The sequence below is a fragment of the Dasypus novemcinctus genome, chromosome 3 (assembly GCF_030445035.2).
Source record: "Dasypus novemcinctus isolate mDasNov1 chromosome 3, mDasNov1.1.hap2, whole genome shotgun sequence".
Lineage (NCBI taxonomy): Eukaryota > Metazoa > Chordata > Mammalia > Cingulata > Dasypodidae > Dasypus > Dasypus novemcinctus.
Window position 1 is genome coordinate 77,466,929 of NC_080675.1, and position 21,478 is coordinate 77,488,406.

The window sequence follows — 21,478 nt, forward strand, 5'->3', positions numbered from 1 at the left end:
TTGTAGGCTTAAAGGAAAATTTGCTTTAAAAAATGTGATGCATATCTAAATTTAGATAATATATAAATTAACTACTCTGTGTATAAAATTTATATCAAAAATAATGATTTCCTGAAATAATAAACCAAAGAAAAAAAATATTGAAGAAACTCATACAATTGAAAAGCTTTTGTCTAAAGCATTTTCAAACTACATATAGGATTCCTGCCATTTCTTATCTTCAGTTGGTAAGAAATATTTAAAATATAGCGGACAATATTTAACTTTGATAGGCACAATAACCTTTTTAACCTTTCTTAGGGAACACTGACCCCTAAAGGTTCTAAATTTTAAAAAATTTCACAGTTTTCTAAACGTAACTGGTCTGGATCTAATTTTTACCTACATTTTTCTAAGAATATAAACTTATTGCAAACATGTTTATCCATAAATATGTAAACTATTTCCATTGAATTTTTGTGTACTATATAATAATTAGATGTTTCTGCTAACTTATTTTTTAAAAACACCAAAATTTAATAAGAAATATTTAGAAATTTATCATGCTATTCCAAATAATTACGCATAAGAGATTTCTAAGCCCTGTGCTATTTCTCTAATACAGGAAAGTAAATAATAAGCAAGTTCAACAAAAAGTTAAACAACCAATCATATCACAACTCATGATCTTTCTAAGGTTAACTTTACATAAGTACAAACACCTTTAATTATGACATTCCATTTTCTTCCTAAGACAGCAGGGGAAAAAAGAACCCTGAAAAGAAAGTTTTCAGAAATAGGGCAAATTAGCATTAACTTCTTAAGAGGTTCCAAGATGTTGCTAATTCTCACTTATTTATTCACTCACATTTTGCTTTCATCAAGTTAAAGTTTATTTATTCAGAGTAGCTTTTAATTTCTTAAAGAAACCTAAACAAATTTTGAAGATGACAAATTCAGACACTTTGAGATGACTTCACTCATCCCACCTACCAACCTTAATTTTACATTTTCCAAATTGTCATTAGAGGCAAAAAAAAAAAAACAAAGAAAAATGGAAATGGTTCTATCTGTTACATTATATATCTCATTGACTCTTTGACTTAAAATATTTCAGCAATGTTTCTACAGTAAAGCTAGGAAAAGAATGGCCACTTAAATACTCCTTATAATGAGCTCTGTAAGAAGCAAGTCAGACTAATTATTAATTTTTCACATCTGGGACCATCAAGATACTTTTTACTCACTTTCATAACTGAAATTTATGGCTCTTATATTTTAAATTGGAAATACATTAATCTACCTATTGGCATTTTCTTCTTAAAGGCATTTTGAGGAAATACAAGTACTTAATTAGCTCAATTTCATAAAAATAAGTAAAATAATATTAAATTTAAAAAACTATTTACCAGAGCAGACCATGAACATTAGTGCAAGATAAAGCTTTGAAGTCATTTGTATTTTAAGCTAAATGCTTCAGCCTTGCTATCAAGTGGATGACCGTGTGAGATTTTACTGTTTCAACAAATCAGATATCACAAAACTCAAAAGAACTTGCCCTTAACTGTTTTATTTCTTAAAAATGTTTCATTACCACTCCCTCATACCTTATCCCTATTTCCCATATTTAAAAAATACTTGTAAAATGCAAATTTTCTTAATGATGTTTTTGGCCACCTCTGTTAGTAATCTGTGTCTTCTGCAAACTATTTATCTTCAACCTTAAAAACCTTCCTTTTCCTAAGTGTTCTAGAGCTTTAGTGTGTCCCTTCCTTAACACCAGTAATGGTTAGTCTATATTTATGAAAAGTATTTCCTCTCTAACCTCTAGGCTCTTATTAAAAATGGTTCCTTTGGCTCTTTAAAGATCCTTTTACCTCTAATTTTGACAGTATGACTTTCACAGCAATGTGATCTATGAATAGGGAGCATAAGCAACAGAGGCATCATTATTTACTCCCTTTTTTCTTATTTCAATATATAAATTTAATATAAATGTTTTAAGTGCTTTCAAGAAAGGGGAATGTTTCTTACTTATTTAAATAAATAAATAAAGAGTTAAAACAAATTAGTTCCCAGCTCCACACCAATACATCCTCATCACAAACCTGATGTAAAATAATTGGACCAGAATTACGTGCCACAAAGTCCTTAAGTTAATACTATTAACTGTGAATTATAAACTTCTACCTCACTCAGATATTATTTACTATTGTTTTGTTTGTTTTGTACACAATGCAATCAGTTGCCTGGATTCTATACTCACAGCAAATAACCCAAAGTCACATGCAAGAGAAAGGTTGCTAATGGTAAGTACAAACAGCAAGAAAATTTAAAACAATATGGAAATCAAAACCAAAGGCAGAAATTTTTTTAAAAGGTAGCCTGAAAGCATAGCATCCTTCTATAACCCAAAAGAATGTGCAATTATTATTAATTATACAATGTTGTAGAGTAGTGCCCCAAAATGTCCTTAAGCCTTCTAGAAAAGGTAAGAACATGGTCGATTATGTGCTGAAACAAGGAACCCTGTCAGGGGATTCAAGAGAAGAGGAATCAAAAAAAGTGAAAGATGTAGGCAATATGTTTTAGCAAGGATTCTACTTTTAAAATAATAAAATTAAGAGGAAATAAAAAATAAGTACATAAATATTTAAACCTACCACTAAATATATTATATATTGAGAATGATTCATTTTCCAAAGATTCCAAATTTGCAACATTTTACAATAACAGTCCCCAAGAAAAAAAAACAAACCAAAAAATAATTTTTTTTAAACCTTTCCCTCATGCATGAGTACACATATGCAGACTCTGATTATCTATCTATCTTCTACCTGTTTTTCAGGCTGCCTCTGTCTGTCTCTGCCTTTCATAAAGTTTTTCAAACAGTTTCTGTCTATTCTCTATCAGTCAGGTTATGCTGCTCTGCTTATGCATATTCATGTATATTTTTTTCTCTCTGTGCCTCTTTGCCTCTGAGTGCCTCTGTTTCCATCTACACAACTCTGCACATCTCTGGCTCTGCGTGGCTCTCTGTCTCTGATCTCTCTGTCTCTGTGTGTATCTCTAGCTATGTGCAAATCTCTTTTTATGAGTGCCTCTGTGTGTCACTCTCGGTGTGCATGTGTCTCTATGTATGTCTCTGTATGTGTCCCTCTTTATGCATCTATCTGTATGTTTCTCTGTAAGTATAGGTGTATGTTTCTCTTTTTAACCTCTGTTTCTATGTACATGTCTGTCTCTCTTACTCTCTTCTCTACCTCTCCCTCCTCACTTTATGGGTTTGCATGTTTCCCTCTCTATTACCTCTTTTTCTCCAGTGTCCTTCTCTTTCTGTCTTGTTCATCTGGGAAGGGGGGGGGGGGTGCCTGTCGTCTGTCTGTATATGTGTATGTGTTTCTTTCACTGTGAGTCTCTTGTCTCTGTGTCTCTATATGTATCTTTCTCTGCATATGTCTGTGAGAATGCTTGTGTCTCTGTGTCTTTTATCCCTATTCTCTCTGTATCTCTCCCTCACTCCATGTCTGTGTCATTCTTACTGTCTCTCTTACTCTGGTATCTCTCTCTTTCTCTGTCAGTCTTTACGTGTGCGTCTCCTTGCATGTCTATGTCTCTGAGTATCTGAGTATCTCTCTCCCTGTGTTTTCCTCTGTGTGTCTTTAACTGTGTTTCTTTCTTTCTCTACGTATTCTGTGTGTCTCTCTACCTGTTATTTTCTTAGTCCCCTTTTTCTGTCTTTGTGTGTATGTTTTCTTTCTTTCTGCTTGTCTTTTCTTCCTACTTCTGTCTCAATATCTATTTCTTTGCATGTGCTCTTTCTCTCTGTATGTTCATCTCCTCTGCATGTCTTTTTCTGGGTGTCTCTTTTTCAATTTTCAATATAAAGATGCCTTTGTGTGTATCTCTTTGTGTATGTGTGTGTCAGTTTGCCTCTGTCTAATATACTAGTTAGATCATATATACTTTATTCAGTGCCTTGAACTAGCACAACACCTTGGGTTTGGTATTAATACCTTAAAAGTCCTTACCTTTTGACCATTCCTCCATTTGTACTTCTGTTCTTGTTTACTCTGGCAGTGTGTCTGAATTTTGCTCCAAGATTTGATGCTAAAATAAAGCCAACTCTAGATAAATAAACTTAAAACGATGTATCAGAACACACCTAAATTTTACCTTTGTTTAACAGGGATTTATAATAGGACAATTAACTGTGTATTTCAACAGGTGAAATTAAATCTTTTTCTCAAAAAAAAAAGTTTTTTTTTTCCTTCACATATATTTTAGTAAAAACAGTTCAGGTTAAAATTCTAGACATCTTTACTCTTTTGGGTGTAAGACCATTTAATTTATTTAAGTCTTCTCCATCTATAACTTCAAATATGAAAGAAAAATAAAATTTTCACTATATTTGCCATAAATTTTACAACAAAAAACTTACATTTAATGGATTAATTTGAATTTACTATGTACATACTCATATAAAACTTACAGAAGTAATTTAATAATGCTATTCTAATTTTAAAAATAAATGCCCTCACTAACTTGTGGAATTACTAGCATTTCTCTTTGGATTTAATATTAAATATGAAAAGCTATGCAAGTATTTTGTTGCGAGCTTTTCAGGAGAATAAAATTAGATTTACCTCAAAGCTAGAACCTTGTGTTCTTTAAAAAACCCTCAAATAAAGCTCTAGTAAGCATCTCCTTTTCCAATCTATCTAAATATGTTGATATGGAGTTGGCAATTTTTTTCTAAGTTCCTCATTTACTTTCGGATTAGCTGAAAATATAGGAAGTTATTAATATCAAAGAAATATGTTCCAGTCAATGAAGCCATTTCCCTACATATTGCCCAAAAAGGTTAATAATAATTGCAGTCTTTTAATAAGAGATTCATATATCAAGACATGTAGAAAATACAGTCTTTAATAACCTCTGGAGTATTTTAAAACATGTCTTACAGGCCTTAATGTGCCTAGTAATATACTATTTAAAACCATAATTTTATCCCTCTGCAATATACAGTCACTCTTCCTCATCATTTACCCAGCTAATGAATGCCAGCAATTAGTAAAATGTAATCCCATTGCACAATCATTTTAATGCTTTTAGCACTCAGAAAAGTAAACATGAAATTAATACTGCTCAAGCCATATCAGATCCTAGTTGGAAGCAAGCAATTATAGTTCAGCTCCTCAGGTGTAATTAAATGATTGGAATGATTTAGTTCCATAAATGCAAGTTAATTCATAAGCAAGCAACAAATATACTGGGAGTAATTACAAGAAACATTGACAGTCTAGGCAGGGCAAATTCTTTCGAGCCTGACACAGTAAAATGCTGCCCTCTCCTGGGCATTTTAGTGAATATCTCAGAGACCAAAAAAAAAACACGCTAACTTTTTTAAAGCCAACTACAAAAATTAGTAATAACCAGTGTATCAATTAATTTCATTCCATAAACAAAAATTTTAATATATGGCTTATATTATAATTTAGATACCCAGATAATTAACTATTTTCCCAAAAAGCTCTGGGTGTAAGTACCAAAACATACCAGGCAATTCTTATACCTTCTGATGAAAACTATATTATTCACATAAAACGCTGGGAGAGAAACAAGTGAAACCTCTGGTACCCAACTGTACTGCCAGACCAACACCTGTGTCTTCTCATAGGTAAAGCCTCACTTTATTGTTATAGATAATAACTAATAAATTTTCCACAGAAAAATAACCTCTGAAAAATATACAGAATAATCAGTAGCACTGTGACTTTACGTAATGGTTTAAAATTGTTTTTAATGAACCTCAACAATAAAAATAAAAATTTGAACACTGTTGTATTAACTACCAATAGAAGCATATTTTAAAAGGTTAAGTAACAGGTACTACACAAAATAAAATGCATCCAGTTTTTATTTAAGCCATTCCAATATTCTCACTTTCTTAGGCTAAAATTCAGTACAAATTTACTTGTATACTACTCAGACGGTTCTCACATAAATTTTTGACAATAAACTTTCAGAAGCTTCTTTATTATACTTTTAAGTTATGTATAGGTATAACCAATAAGTCTGCGTTAAAAACTAATGTATTTGTTGCAGTAAACCCAGTCAGTATTGTTCCTTTGCCTTTTCACAGTATTGAACATCTTCTCTGATAAAATATTGCCAATAACACAGCAAATGTTTAATTCTCCAATAAATAAATGCAAATGGTATTTGCAGAGGATAATGTGAAACACTACCAATAATGGAGGTTGGGGGAAGCATTAAATTATTGTCTTTCTAATTTGCTTTCAAATGCTTTAAAATAACCATATTCTAGGTTACATCCTGGGAAAACTATAAAAATAAAATAAATCAAAATATTAAAAAGTCCTGCCACCAAGTTTAAAATGTACAGCACATTTACTTTGCCCTTTGATGTCACAGTCTTATTTTTCAATTCATATCTTGTACACTGTAAGTTAATTGCTTTTGGAAAGTACTTATTATTCATGTAAAAATTAATGTGCCAATGTGTCTAAATCCTCTTAAATGACCATTCATGCATCGTTCTTCTTTAAGTACCAATGAAATATGTCAAAAAACGTCAGTGCAAAGTGATCTTAAAGAAAGTTCTAACAGAGATTTTTTTCTGCTAACATTTTTTCATAGTTGCCAACTTTACTTAAATTCCATTAATTTTTTAAGCTACTTTTAATAAATTCACCAAGTAAAAATTTAAGGCCCCATAGACTGTCATTTGTGTTCCAGCTGACATTATGAATATTAATAACAGTGTTATCCCGATTAAATAGGCTTCATATGAAATCCCTGTGAATCCTATAGCTCAGACATCTCATTTTTCCAACTCTTTATGAATTTGGATTCAGACATTAAACTGGAAAAATCTTAAAAAAGAGATTTAATCGAACATTTACATATTCTTATGCAAAAATGAGATGTTCTAATGATTTAAACAATAAAACATATCTACATACTATAATAGAAACGCAAGATATCTGTAAATATGCAAGATATTTTACACTCCTATCCTCATTAGGACAAAGGATTAATACTAATAAAATACTAATTTCCATCCTTACACTCTCCGTGAAGAGTTGATATCAAAGAACTTGTTTTTAATCTAAAATTATATATTCACATTAAAATTAGTGTGATGATTCTGTAGTATACAATTAATCAGATAAACTAGGTTTCTTAATCAAAATGCTAGCTTATTACATTAGAGACAAAATACTAATTCCTTCGATATTACTAGTAAATACCAATTCTAGAAGTAAACCAAAATCAATTTCCAATTAATGTTTTGTTTGTAAGTTGTGGTGAAACAAATCGACCATGTTTAAAAAAGAAAAAAAAAAAGAGTAAGAGAAAACACTAACAAAAGGAACTTACCATATTAACTTAGATTAAATTATTTTTGATCACAGACTCCTAAACCCATTCCTCCGTATTTTTAAGTATCAAAGGAAGTGAGTCTCATTAAGTAGAAGGAAAAATAATAATTAAACAAACTGTATACTCCTCCTCTCTCTATACATGGGATTCTCAATATATCTGCCAAAATTTCCTATATTTATACACATCAAAAAATGTAGATTGAAAAAACTTAAACAAACAACTCAATGCTGTCAAATATAACTTGAGAAAACAGTTCATGAAACAAAATTTGTTCCTTGACCAGTCTAAAATTTCTAACATATGCCTAAGAAATTATAAGTAATTCTGGCATTTCTACTTAAAAAACAAATGCTTTTTTTGATAAAAAGGTATTTAAAAATGGGAATTAATTTTCCAATGTGACAGCTTCCAAGGTTTTTAAAAAGTTGTTTTAAATAGGAGATGCCCTTCTCACTTTCCTCCATAAAAGCCACATTCTGGCAAAGCTTTTTGGCTGACTTCAGTTGACAGAATTTTTTTCAGGACTCTAGTTTAAGCACACGCTTGTATAAATTAAATCCTGTTGTGTGAATCTAGGAATCACTTATACTATACCTTTTCCAACTATTACTCTTTAAGCAACTGTAAATTTTGTTATTTCCTTGATTAAGAAATGTTGGTAATATCTGCATGAAATGGTTTCATGACATGGCCAATGAAAAGCACTGTCTTTCTAAGAGTCGATTATTCTATATCACAACACATATAAGCATATATTCTACTGCTGGATTTTCATCTTATTATTAAAAACTCTCAAATATTCACAGCCCCTTGCACATCCTCTTCCAAAAAGAATTCCTTTGACCCTATGTGCCTCACATCACAGCTCACCCTCTACCAAGTTTCAAGAAACCTAAGTTCCTTAAAGCCAGGGAAAGCAAGAGGAGTGTTAGGTTGGGGAAAAAAGATAAGAGATTAAAAGTGGACCTGCACCATAGCAATCAAAATTAAGACTGTATATATTATTTGATCCTTCAGTTCCACTACTAAAAATACTTAGAAAAACATGCAGAACGTATCATTATATACAAAGAAATTCACGTAAGTATTTATTTGTAAGAGCATATACTCACTTATGGTCCAGTCATTTTGGACTTCTATTTGTTCCTCAAAGAAGGAACAAAGCTTAATATGCCAAAAAGCTTTTATACTTGTTATTCCCTCTACCCAGAATTGTTTTCTAGATCTCTAAACCACTTTTCTCATCATGCAGGCCTTGTTCAAAAAATTATTTCTTCAACCGTTTTTAAAAAGTTTTGCCCAGGGAAGCAGACTTGGCCCAGTGGTTAGGGCATCCGTCTACCACATAGGAGGTCCGCGGTTCAAACCCAGGGTCTCCTTGACCCGGTGGGGCTGGCCCATGCGCAGTGCTGATGCGCTCAAGGACTGCCCTGCCACGCAGGGGTGTCCCCCATGTAGGGGAGCCCCATATGCAAGGAGTGCGCCCCACAAGGAGAACCGCCCAGCGCAAAAGAAAGTGCAGCCTGACTAAGAATGGTGCCACCCACACGGAAAGTTGACACAACAAGATGATGCAACAAAAAGAAAAACAGATTCCCCTGCCGCTGCAAACAACAGAAGCGGACAAAGAAGACACAGCAAATAGACACAGAGAACAGACAACTGCGGTAGGGGGAAAGGGGAGAGAAATAAATAAATAAATAAATCTTTTAAAAAAAAAAAAAAAAAAGGTTTTACCCAGTCATTCTAACCAAAGAAGAAACTCCTCTATCATCATATTACCCTATGCTACTGTCTTCATGAAACTGATTTGTTTTATTTCATTGATTTTGATGCATCTCAACCAACACTATATATGTAAGTTGCATGCAAGCAGGGACCTTGATTTTCTCCTGCATTCTGTATTCCTAGAAGAGTGTCTGGCACACAATAGGTACTTAGTATATATTTGATGGACAGATGGACATATGAATTGATAATCAGCAGAAAACTAGAAATAACATAAATTTCCACCAATAGAGAATTGGAAAAAAAAACTGTGGTACAATCAGACAAAAACCACAAATGCCAGAGATTCATATGTACAATATGTGTAAGATTATTTCAACAAACATTTGTTAAGCACCTATTTACTTATAGGCCGGACATTGTTCTAGGGCTTAGACTTAAGATGGTGAATCACACAAACAAATCTCCTGCCCAAAATATATCTTTAACTGGAACCATATAGGTACATAAGAACACGGGAAAAAAAAAGAAAAGAAAAATGAAAAAAATTACATATACAGACATGTTTGAATAAGCAGCAAAGTGTTTTTTCTAGAAGGACACATAGTAGTTATTTTGAGGAAAAAGCCTAAGAGTTGATGGGGTGGGGGTGAGCCAAGTTTACAAAATGAAGGGAAGAAACATTTATATTTCATCTATCTGTGCAATTGTATTATTTATTAATAATTTTGGAATTTAATAGGACACTGTGAAAAAAGCCATATGACACTTTTTGTGACATCCAAAATGAATATATAGGATATAATCTTTGCAACTCCTTTAAAGTTCTGAAAAAATTATTATTGCCAAATTAACCTTTTATAATTATACTTTGGTAGAGTTGTTTGCTTGCGTGCTTGCTTGGCTGGTTGGTTTAAGTAGAGTGAAAAGTATAAAATAAACACATATATGGCAGGAATATTAAAAGAAATAACTTTGAAATATCTAGTAAGTTATTAAAAGAGAGAAGTCCAAGTTTTTGGAATAGAAAAGTTCAAAATGTATGAAAGACTTTCCTGACATTGCATTGTTCAATTGGGGACAATTTATAATAGTCAATGTTCAGAAACTAACGTTTAAAGAGTTCATAATAAAAATAAATTGCTCTATATTATGACTATTGTATGCCTGTCACAGTTCCCCTCATATGCTTTAGTAATCAAAAAATTACTAATAAAAAAAACTGAATTATTTCTAATCACTGAAAGTCATGCTTAAATAAGCATATCAAATTAAGAGAAAAGAAGCATTTAGTGTTTAAAATATTAATACATGACTTTCACATTTTTAAAGTTTGGAGGACAAAACAACATACCATTTAAATATTGTAATAGTCTTCATTGCCAGTTGCAAATGACACTTTCAGACTGGATATGGCACTGCATAGCCTACGGACAAAAAAAGCAAAACTTTAAACTAGTATTACTTTTAGAGGGCTAATCAGATACCAAGATTTTCTAAAATATCCTAAAATGTTTTGCCCAAGGCCAAACTAAAGTAAATCACTTAATCTAACATGGTACAGAATATAAAAACAAAGTCAGTTTATAAAATATGTTCTCCAGGGAAGAAACAGCCTGTTTTCTTAATATCTGTATGGGTGCCAAGTTCTGATGCAATGACACACTCCTTCATACAAACGCTTATATTTCCACAAAACCAACTGAAGTTCTTAGCAAATCTACGGTAAAAAAAGTATTAGAGCAAGTTAAATCAATCTATAAGTGACAATCGAAGTGAGTAGTCACTTGAAATCAAATAAAACAATAGCTATCAGAAAAGGTCTTTCTAAAATATAGTAAAAATAATATATAAGGTCTTAATTTGTTCATCAAACACCATAATGGTTACTAGCAGATTTTCTCAAGCTGAACTAAAGCTGTTTCGTAATTCTTTTTGGTTTCTATAGTTTAAACGTAAGTACTAACAAAAAGACACTAACAGAGACAAATATACTCCAGTAAAATAAACATACTCTAATAACAATTTATATTTTGAAACACTTAACAACAATTTTATAAGTAATACTCTATCCAGTCATTCCCATTTATTGTGCTGCACCACAACCTACGTATTACACTTTTGACACTGTGATATTAAAAAAAAAACTTACAGATTATAGAACACAATTACTAGTAACTTTAAAGATAATAAAATCTTTAAAGATAATAAAATGAATGCTAAGCTTATAGCTCTAATTTCTTATTCAACATCAAGTAACAGCTCCCACTATTCATTTTTCTGAGAAACTACAAAGGCTTATATAATCTCATGTCATTCTTAATAAATGATTTTTTAATGAAAATTATGAGTATGACCCTAAAATAAATATTCCATAGTCACGTAGAAGAAAACTACAGTAAGAAGGAAAACTATATACAGAAATTCTCTTTATACAGAAATTTTCTTTAGAAAGCAATTATTTTTGTTACTTTTACAACCTCAGAAAATTATGGGATAATTTCAACTATAAATTATATTTTTCCCATACTATAAAGATTTTATTAGGACACAGAAGTATATACTTATAAGAAATCTGTTTCAGAAAATACATTGTTCTGTATTCTCAAAATACTCAAAATAAAATAGTGACTGAATTTAAAATGTTACCTAAAAAACCAATAGTAGTACAACTGCATAGAATTCCAAAGTATTAAATAAATTAAGAAGGTGTTGATTATGGGAAGACATTTCCAAAGACCCTATCTTTCATTTTTAAAAAGAGAAGAATTTCACCTCTCTCAAGAAAATTGTGTCTGATATACTAATTTAAGTAATAAAATCATGATTATAGTGAAATGGCTCTAACAGTAACCTGACATTTTACACTATTAATTCCACAAGAAAATCTTTTATAAACCACACCAAAAGGGGATGGTAGTAGGTTAAACTGAACCCTACTATATCATAAATGTTAAAACTATTGAAAAATAACAAAAACACACCATATGCTGCCTTATGGAAGTAAATAACACTAACTAATAAGTATTACTCTGGGTCAGAGGTAGGTAGAAGTTGGGGGTAGGGTTCACAGAGCAATCAAAATATGGAAGTGTAGATAAAACAAGATTAACCAACATGAACCACGAACGATAACTGTTGAGGATTCCTAATGGGTACACAGGAGTTCATTATTCTACTTATCTACCCTTGTATATATATTTGAAATTTCCACAATAGTTTAAAATATACTGTACAATTTATTTTTAACAAAATGAGTTGAATAATCTTTCACAGAACTAGCAATGAGTATTCCAATAAGTTATTTAATTGTATAGAGCTTGTGATGGTTAGGCTCATGTGTCAATTCGGCCAGTAATCTGGGGCCAGTTGTTTGGTCAAGCAAGCACTGGGCTAACTGTAAGACAAGAACATTTATGGACTTTAGTCACCTGTAAGTTAGCATAGATAGTTAATTACATCTACATCAATCAGGAAGATTGCTGTCACCAATGAGTGGAGCTTTATCCAATCAGCTGAATGCCTTAAAAAGGAAGTAATTTCAACACTCAGAGAGAATTCCCCAGCTCATCTTTGAACAACCAAGATCTCCCAGAAACTCATCATAAACCTTCATTAGACTTTCATCAAAGCCCCTAGTTTACAGCCTACCTACAGAACCTGAACTTGCGCATCCCCACAGTCATGTAAGAGACTCTTATAAGATCCCATATTATTGACAAATTTCGACTATTGATTCTGTTTCCCTAAAGAACCCTAACTAATACAGAGCAATACAAAAAGTAAACACTCATTTTTATATTATATTATAATGATATCAAAACCCCATCAATAGGAACTTCTTACCACTTTTCAGTTTGGCACTGTCTGATTTGCAAATTGTTGTCCAAATAAAACTTTTACAAAATTTAAAAAAATCATTATCTCATGTTTGATATATATTTTATACACACACACAGAAAATACTGTGAACAAATACTGCACAATGTTTTTTATAAACATACATACACGGATTCTATACTGTATGTCATTTAGAGAAATGCCTATAAATTTCATTGCAGCATGTGGGAACTACAAAGAAAATATTATCAGCTGAGGAACATGTATTTTTCAAAATGCTTTAGAATTAATCCCTGACCTTATATTTAACAAATTCCTAAAGCTAAGTCCATTACCAACTACCTAGTGCATATGGGCAACAAGGTAGGTACATTCTGTCTCCTTTAGCAAATATTTTTCCCAAGGCTACTTCGAAACCAAGTGCTACACCTTGAAGCAACATCCTAGTTAGTTAATGCTACTAACATACAATGTAAGTAATCAAATTTATCATTTGATAAAAGTCATTAATTATATGAATCTAAAATATTTCCTAAATTTTTAAAATATATTTTTAAAAGATACTTAGATTACATAAAATGTTACATTAAAAAAATATAAGGGATTCCCATATGCCCCACTCTCCACACCGCCCACTTTTCCCTACATTAATAACTTCTTTCATTAGTATGGTACATTCACTGTAACTGATGAATAAATTTTGGAGCACAGCCACTAAACATGGATTATAAACACATTGTAGTTTACATTCTCTCCCACTCAATTCTGTAAGTTATGACAGTATATAGATTGGCCTGTATTTGTCATTGAAATGTCATTCAGGTCAATTCCAAGGCCTGCAAAGGACCCCATTATTACACCTCTTTTTCCCTCTCCCTAAATTCAGCAGTTCCAGTGGACACTGTCTCCACATCAATGATTTAATTTCTTTCATTGTTAGAATCACAATAAGTTTATAGTAGAATACCAGTAAGTATACTCTAGTCTATATTTTATTCCCATGCCTAATTTTATTTTAAAAGATGTTTATTTTCACTGTAGATGAGCTACTTTTCATTGTACAACAGTCATACTTCCTTGTAGATGCACAATATATTTTTTAATTAACAAAGATTGTGACGTTCACTAAAAATTCATAAGCAGAGAGAGTAACAATGATTATATTACTATGTCTCAAAATTTCAGCACCTTTTATCATTTAATAGGTGCTACACCTTTACTAGAGCCAACAAATTTAGGTAATATTTATAATTAATCACAATTTTAAAATAAAGTATTTAAGTAAATAACTCTTTAACATTCAGTGAAAGAAAGGAGTATATCTGTAATCTTTCACCAGGGTGAAATGATACCTTATCATAGATCAGGTCTCACATCCAGTTGAATTTTTTTTTTACTTTCTATTTGAGGGCCTGCGAACTCAAATCTCACTCCAGTTGAAAGAATTATTTGCCACAATGTCCCTGACACCTACCATTTCAAACCTTGCAAGCTTAACTAAAATATTTAAAATATATTTTTCTGAACATAGACAAACTTGAAAGAAAGGAAAACATCATCTATACATCAAAATCAAACCACAACCAGTTAGAGTGTTGGACTTAAAGCAAAGTATTCCACAAGAATGTTGAGACCAAATAGGCTTTAAGGGCTAGGGTTAAACTACATTGACTCTACCCTTCCTTAAAAAGCAGTAAGAATTATTATTATTGGAATAATGAAAATGCTCTAAAAATGACTGAAGTGGTGAATTCACAACTATGTGATTATACCTAATACTACTGACTACACATTTTGGATGGCTGTACGCTTTATTAATACATATCAATAAAACTGATTTGTTAAAAAAATAAAAGATAAATTGGACTTCAAAAATAATAATGTAGATTCATGTTTATTGCTATGCAAAGAGAGTTAGTTATAATGTTGGAAGGAAATCAGCCTACAAAATATTAATATCACATTTGTAATAAAATATTCTATACACAAACAAAAAAAGCAATGAGATGATCTTAAAGCACTTGCTTCAACTCATACATAAGGCCCCCACCAAGTATCTACATCTACCTAAGATCAGGTGGAGCAGGTAATCCAAATCTGTACTTAGACCAATCAACCAACATAAAACTGATTAAGAGCCTCATAACCACACACTCCAGCTTAACATAACAAATATACATATTTGACATTTCAGGAAGTCTGATATAAGGAAAAACAGTACCAGCATAAAAGCAAAGCTGGGGGATGGGCAGCAGAAGAATTCACTTGAATAACCATAAATAACAAAGCAATCTGAAATCAATCTTTAAAATGGGAATTTTAAAAATTTGCCAAATAGATAAAGGAATACAATCCATGAAATAAGAGCAGTGGGTTGTTAAGTAAATCTATGTATGAAAAAGAACTAAATAGAAATTACGAAGTGAAAAATATATTCCTTGAAGTAGAAGACTGAATAAATGAAGTAAAAACTAGGGAACAGGTAAACAAGAATTAATTATATGGAAGGCAGAATTGAAGAAATTACCCAGCATATAGCACAAAGAAACAGAGTTGGGAAATATGAAAGAGAAGTTGAAACATAAATGATTGTGGGAAGCTGCCTCTGGCACTGGTGTTGTATTGGCCATCTTGTTGCTAAGCGCTATTTCTAGATACTAACCCGGTTAAGTTTCCGTTTCCCCACCCTCCCTGTAGTAATTACGTTTCTATCCTCATGCCACTCAGACCGTTGTTTTGAAACGTCGGCAAAAAGACTTCGTGACGTGGACCAATCAGATCTGTGGCACGAAACCTCATTCGTCCCTGGCTATAAATACCCCTGATTGACCCTCAATAACTGAAACTTGATCAGAATCCTGTCTTGTCTCCATTCTTTGTGTCTCTTGTCCCTTTCATTCCCGCTCCCTCCCTCAGGTCTTGGTTCGACTGACCCGCGGGTCGGGTCAAATGATAAAATAAAAAGTCTAATATATGTCAATAAGGGTTACAGAAGGGAAGATTAGAAAGAGAAGTAAATAAATCGTACTTCAATTAGTATGGAAAATACATCCCTGGAAAAGAATAAGTGAATCAGAGTTAGAAAGGATCAATATCACATAAATTGAATGGAGATTTATTCCTGGCATCAACTTCTGGCAATGCTTTTTCTTTTTCTTTTTTTTTTTCCTGAAATTATGGCACATTTCCATTGTTTTGTTAGCTGCAAATTATAGAATGATACATACAATGCTCTTCATAATATCAAAGTTCAACAATTCTAAGCCTGTTGATCTTTACCCTCCTTCCTCAACCTTTACGTAGTCATCATTATAACTACATGTTAACATCCAGCATGATGCTGTTTCTTCATTTTTTACAGTAGGTCCAGCATTATTTCTTGTACGCTTCTTGCCAGTAAACTTGGACAAAACTGTCAAAAATCAAAATAAATGGCAGAATACAAAAACCACAGAAAGTTGAGAAGATATAGTGCAGTCTGCAGCCTTGGTTCTCACAGAAAAGAGACAGAGCAAAGGAAATACATATTAGTGCAGTTCTACTCTATAAAGTATTTCTTTATAAAGACAGATAAAAAGAACATTTTAAAAAATCCACTTCATCCCACCCTGGTAGAGGATATATTCCACCAAAACAAGAAAGGAAAGCAAAAAAAGAGGAAGACACTGGTTTCTGGAAACAAGGAGTCCACTACAAAAAAGAATTGAAAGAAATTCCCAGGGTCATATTGAGGGAAAGCACAAGATAATACCTATACACCAAGCATACAGGGAAATCTTTCCAAACCAGAGGGATTAAGAAAGCTCCAGGAGCAATTTGTTCAAAAAAGAGGAGATAGACTCTAAAAAATGGGCAAATAAAACAAGGAAAGATATTTTTTAATATAAGAAAGTTTCATGCCACTAGATGACCAAGTTTCATTACCGAAAATATGACGAGAACAAAGTTCAGTTAAAACAAAACTTCAAATAGTAATCATGATCCTTCCTAATCTAACTTTTCTTTACAGTTGGTTGGATGAAATCATATATATCACATTACTTTATCCAACCCATATTCACCACAGTTCTGTTCATGACGTATAGTTCAAAATTGTGAGTTACAGTAAACACATTAATATTTTCATCACTCTTAAGATTCAACTAAACAACTTTATTTCTTTTAACTTAAAACTCAACTTTGAGATATAATTTACATTAAATAAATACAAGATTTCTTTTTTTTTTAAGTTACCGGGGGCTGAACCTGGCACTTCGTATGTGGGAGGGCCAGTGCTGAAGCTCATTGCTTCAGGCTTCCCTGAGTTGGTTTTTTCGTTTCTTTTGCTTGTTGGTTATTTGGTTTTTCAGGAAACACCAGGAAGTGAACCTGGGAACTCCCATGTGGGAGGCAGGCACTCAACCACTTGAGCCACGTCTGCTCCCAATACATCTATTTTAAGTGTACATTTGATGAGCTTTGAAAACTATCTACAAGGGTATAACAGACAATGCGATCAAAAAGTTTCCTCATACACCTTTGCAGTAAATCTACCCCACTTACAAACCCCAGGTAACCCCTAATGTGTGGTTTTTTTGCTAAATACATTTGATGTCACTTCTAGAGTTTCATATAAATAGAATCATATAGCATATACTTTTAATTCTTTCACTCAGCATTAAGGTTTTGAAATTCATTCAAGTTGTATAAAACAGCTGGTTGTTCCTTTCTATTGCTCAATAGTATTCCATTGTATTATATGAATATACTTGTTTTAGTTTGCTAAAAGATGCTGTAAGCAATATACCCGAAGTGAAACGGCTTTTATAATGGGAATTTACCAGGCTGAAAGCTTACAGTTCTGAGGCCATGGAAGGCATTATTGTCCAAATCAAGGCATTATCAAGAGAAGCTGTCTTACCAAGTTGCAGCGGTGGGTGATCAGGACCTGGCAGGGCATAATGGCAGCTCTCTGCCTTCTCCTCTATGCTTACTTTCTCTCCAAGCACAGGTGTGGGCAATAAAAAACATGGCTCATCTCTCCACTCTCCTCCACTCTTCATCTCTCTCAGCTTCTCAGGGGACTCTTTCTGTGCCTCTGTGCTCTGCTGATTCTAGGCTCTGACATCTGGGATATCTCAGCCTCTTGGGGTTTCTCTGTCTCTGCATCTTTTTTCCTATTTCTGCTGCTTTTACTCCTCCATTTATAAAAGACTCCAGTAAGAGGATTAATACCCACCCTGAGATTGCAATCTAATCAAAGGCCCTAAACAGAAGTAATTTAATCAAGAGTTCTCACCTCCAATAGGTTTACTTGCACAGGAATGGATAGGCTCTAAGGACATAATCTTTTCTGGGATCGGCAAAAAGCTTCAAATTTACTGCAATTTGTTTGCCCATTCATCTGTTGATAGATATGAGTATTTCCAGTTGCTGACTATTTATGAATAAAGCAGTAATGAATGTTCTGGTACAAACCTTTTTGTAGACATGTATTTTCAATATTTCTCTTGGAAAAATACCCAGAATGGAATTGCTGAACATTATTAATTTTATTAATCATCAAATTGTTTTCTTCGGTGACTGCACCATTTTACACAACCACCAGCCTTAAGAATTATAGTTGCTCCACATCCTCACTAACACTTTGTGTGGCTGGTTTTTCTAAATTTGGCCTTTCAGTTGTGCATGCAGTTGTATCTCATTGAAGTTTTAATTTGCATTAACCTAATTAATGATGTTATCCATCTTTTTAAGTGCTTATTGCCATTTATATATTTTCTTTTAATATATAAATATATATAAAGTGTCTATTCAACTCTTTGGGCTATTTTTTTTTCTTATTAATAACTATTAAGAGTTCTTTATTAGAGGTGGGTAAAGATGGCATCAGAGTAAGTGCACCCATATCATCTCTCCTACAAAAAAAATGGCTGAGCGGGGACAAAATCCTACCTGAGAGAGCTGTTCTGGGAACCCAGAAAGCAGGAGGCTGCTGGACATAAAAAGCAATAGCTCAAGGTAAAATTACAGGTTTCTGCCCTTCCCCCAGGGCAAGAAGCTGTGGCTTTCCCAGAACCTCACTGGGCACACCACTGAAAGAAAAAAAACTCCGCCTGAGTGGGAGGGTTCTGGTGAAGCATAGGGAGGAGTCCTATGAGTGCAGGTTCAATTGTCTGGACTCCCGTTTTGGGCTTTGAGGAGCATATCAGCTGGCTTGAGGAAACCAGGAAGCGGGGAGAGGCAAATTTGCTGAGACAGCCGGATTTCCTAACCTCTGTGGGTTACGTCTGGGAGAAGATGGAGCCAGGCAATTAACTAGTCCTGTGCAACACACCTAAGGGAGGGGGACAGTAGGAAGCACTTGGTAGGCTTCCAAGAGCATATTTAGGATTCCCAACAAGGTATGGGTCCTCTCTCTCAAAGAGACTGAGAGTCATTACTTTATTTTCTGTGGCGATTTGGTTCACTAGGGTCCCATTTGAATTTTGGAGAGGAGTTATCACATGGGCTTCTTGCTGCTCTGAGAGAGAGGGAAGTGAGAAAGGGAGAAAGGGGGAAGGACAGATTCCTAATCAATTTATTCAACTGCAAAGAGTCAATCCTGCCCCTGAAAGGGGACTTTTTTGAGGAGCAGGTTGACAGGAAAGGAGGGTTTGGCTCAGAGGAGGAATTTCAGTCTTGAATGTGCACGGTCTCAGATTCAGTTCCCAGCTCCTCTTAGGACTAGGACCCACTGGGATGTTACCTGATACTTTGAGACAGGGAAAACATAGATATGATCCTTGTATTAGCTTCCCTTGGGCCTCTTATTTTCCCTAAATAAGAGCTTAAAGAGGGAAGTCTGGTTTTTTAATTGTTTGTTTGGTTGACTCCTCGCTTGAGGGCTTGTGTTTGCTTTTTTTTTTCTTGTTATCTTGTCTTTCCTTCCTCTTTATCCCCCCACCCTTTCTTTTCTTTTTTTTCTTTTTTTGATTAGGTGCTGCAAGCTTGTTTATTGTTTGCTGTGCTTCCTCCTTCTCAATTTCCTCTTTTCTGTGTATACTGATTTTGGCTACCAAGGCTTTCTCTTTTCCTTCCTACATGTTTCTACCTTCTACCTTGTTGCTCTAATATTCCACCTCATTGTTTAGCTCCCAATTTTTCTGGTCTTTTATTTCTAACACTTCTATTCTGTTTTCTATCTTTCATTAACTCTTTATGTTTCTGTCCTTTTTCTCTTTCCCTCTCTCCTGATCATGCTAGCCTTTTAAATCATACTATACTCCTGTCCATATTCAGTTTCCCAATTCACTGTAAGTACTCCACTTTCTTATTCCGATAACTACACACTACTTACATGAGTTTAAAATTTAGTCTCCTAGGTCTTAATATGGTTCTTCTGTTACATTTACTACCAATCCTACTTATACTTTTTCTTTTCTTAGGTCTTTTGCTTTCCCTGGCCCTAATCTTTTTCCTTCAAGGTAACTTCAACAACAACAAAGAAACAGAAGAAGAACGAAGTATCAAAGAGAAAACTTACACAGAAAAACAGCACCTAAAAAAATCTGAGACTAGAGGGAGAAGCTAATGAACTGAACAAACCCACCAAGATAATGTGATGACCAGACACAACAAAAAATTACAAACCACACCAATAATCAGGAAGACATGGCCCAGTTCAATGAACAAATTAAAAACCAGGAAGAGGAACAGAACATTTAACAACTAATCAAAGCTCTCCAAACAAATATCACGGACCAACTTAATGAAGTGAAGGAAGAGATTAAGGATATTAAGAAAACACTTGGACAACATATTGAAGAAATTGTAAACATACACAAAAAGATAACAGATATGATGGTGATGAATGGCACAATTCAAGAAATCAAAAATACACTCTCAGCAAATAACAACAGATTTGAAGAAGCAGAGGAAAGAATTAGTGATGTGGAAGACAGTACAACCAAAATCAAACATTGTAGAACTGATAGATAAAAGATAGAAAAAATCCAGGAGGGCATTAGGGATTTGAATGACAACACAAAACACACAAACATACATATTATATGCATTCCAGAAGGAGAAGAGAAGGGAAAGGGGGACATAAGGGGTGTTGGAGGGAATCATGGCTGAAAACTTCTCAAACCTACTGAAGGAAACAGATGCACATGTCCAAGAAGTGCAGTGCACCCCAAACAGTATAAATCCCAACAGGCCTACCCGAAGACATATACTTGTCAAATTATCCAATGCTCAAGACAAAGAGAAAATACTGAAGGCAGCAAGAGAAAAAAGAACCAACACATACAAGGGAAACTCAAGACTAAGTGCTGATTTCTCATTTGAAACCACAGAGGCAAGAAGGCAGTGGTATGACATAGGCAAGGTACTAAAAGAAAAAATTTCCAGACAAGAATACTCTATCCAGCAAAGCAGGCATTCAAAAATGATGGTGAGTTCAAAATATTCACAAATAAACAAACTAAGAGAGTAGGCCAATAAGAAACCTGCCCTTCAAGAAATACTAAAGGGAGTTCTGCAGGAGAAAAGAAAA

At 33.5% G+C, this 21,478-nt stretch overlaps 1 protein-coding gene across 10 annotated transcripts in view; it reads right to left on the reverse strand.

Annotated features, from left to right (window-relative positions):
- The window catches only part of MIPOL1 (mirror-image polydactyly 1), a 377,520-nt gene that overhangs the window by 281,580 nt on the left and 74,462 nt on the right, over window positions 1-21,478 (reverse strand). For 6 of the 10 annotated variants that reach the window (XM_071213964.1, XM_004465785.3, XM_004465783.3 and 3 more), the window contains 2 exons: window positions 10,475-10,547; window positions 4,011-4,089 (listed from right to left, as the gene is read on the reverse strand). The exons of 1 other annotated variant lie outside the window; for it this stretch is intronic. In XM_071213964.1, coding sequence (XP_071070065.1) covers window positions 4,011-4,021 — 11 coding nt within the window. In that variant the 5' untranslated portion in view covers window positions 4,022-4,089; window positions 10,475-10,547. The remainder of the gene's footprint in view (window positions 1-4,010; window positions 4,090-10,474; window positions 10,548-21,478) is intronic. 3 more of the 10 variants (XM_071213965.1, XM_012528017.3, XM_004465784.3) reach the window with 2 other exon arrangements.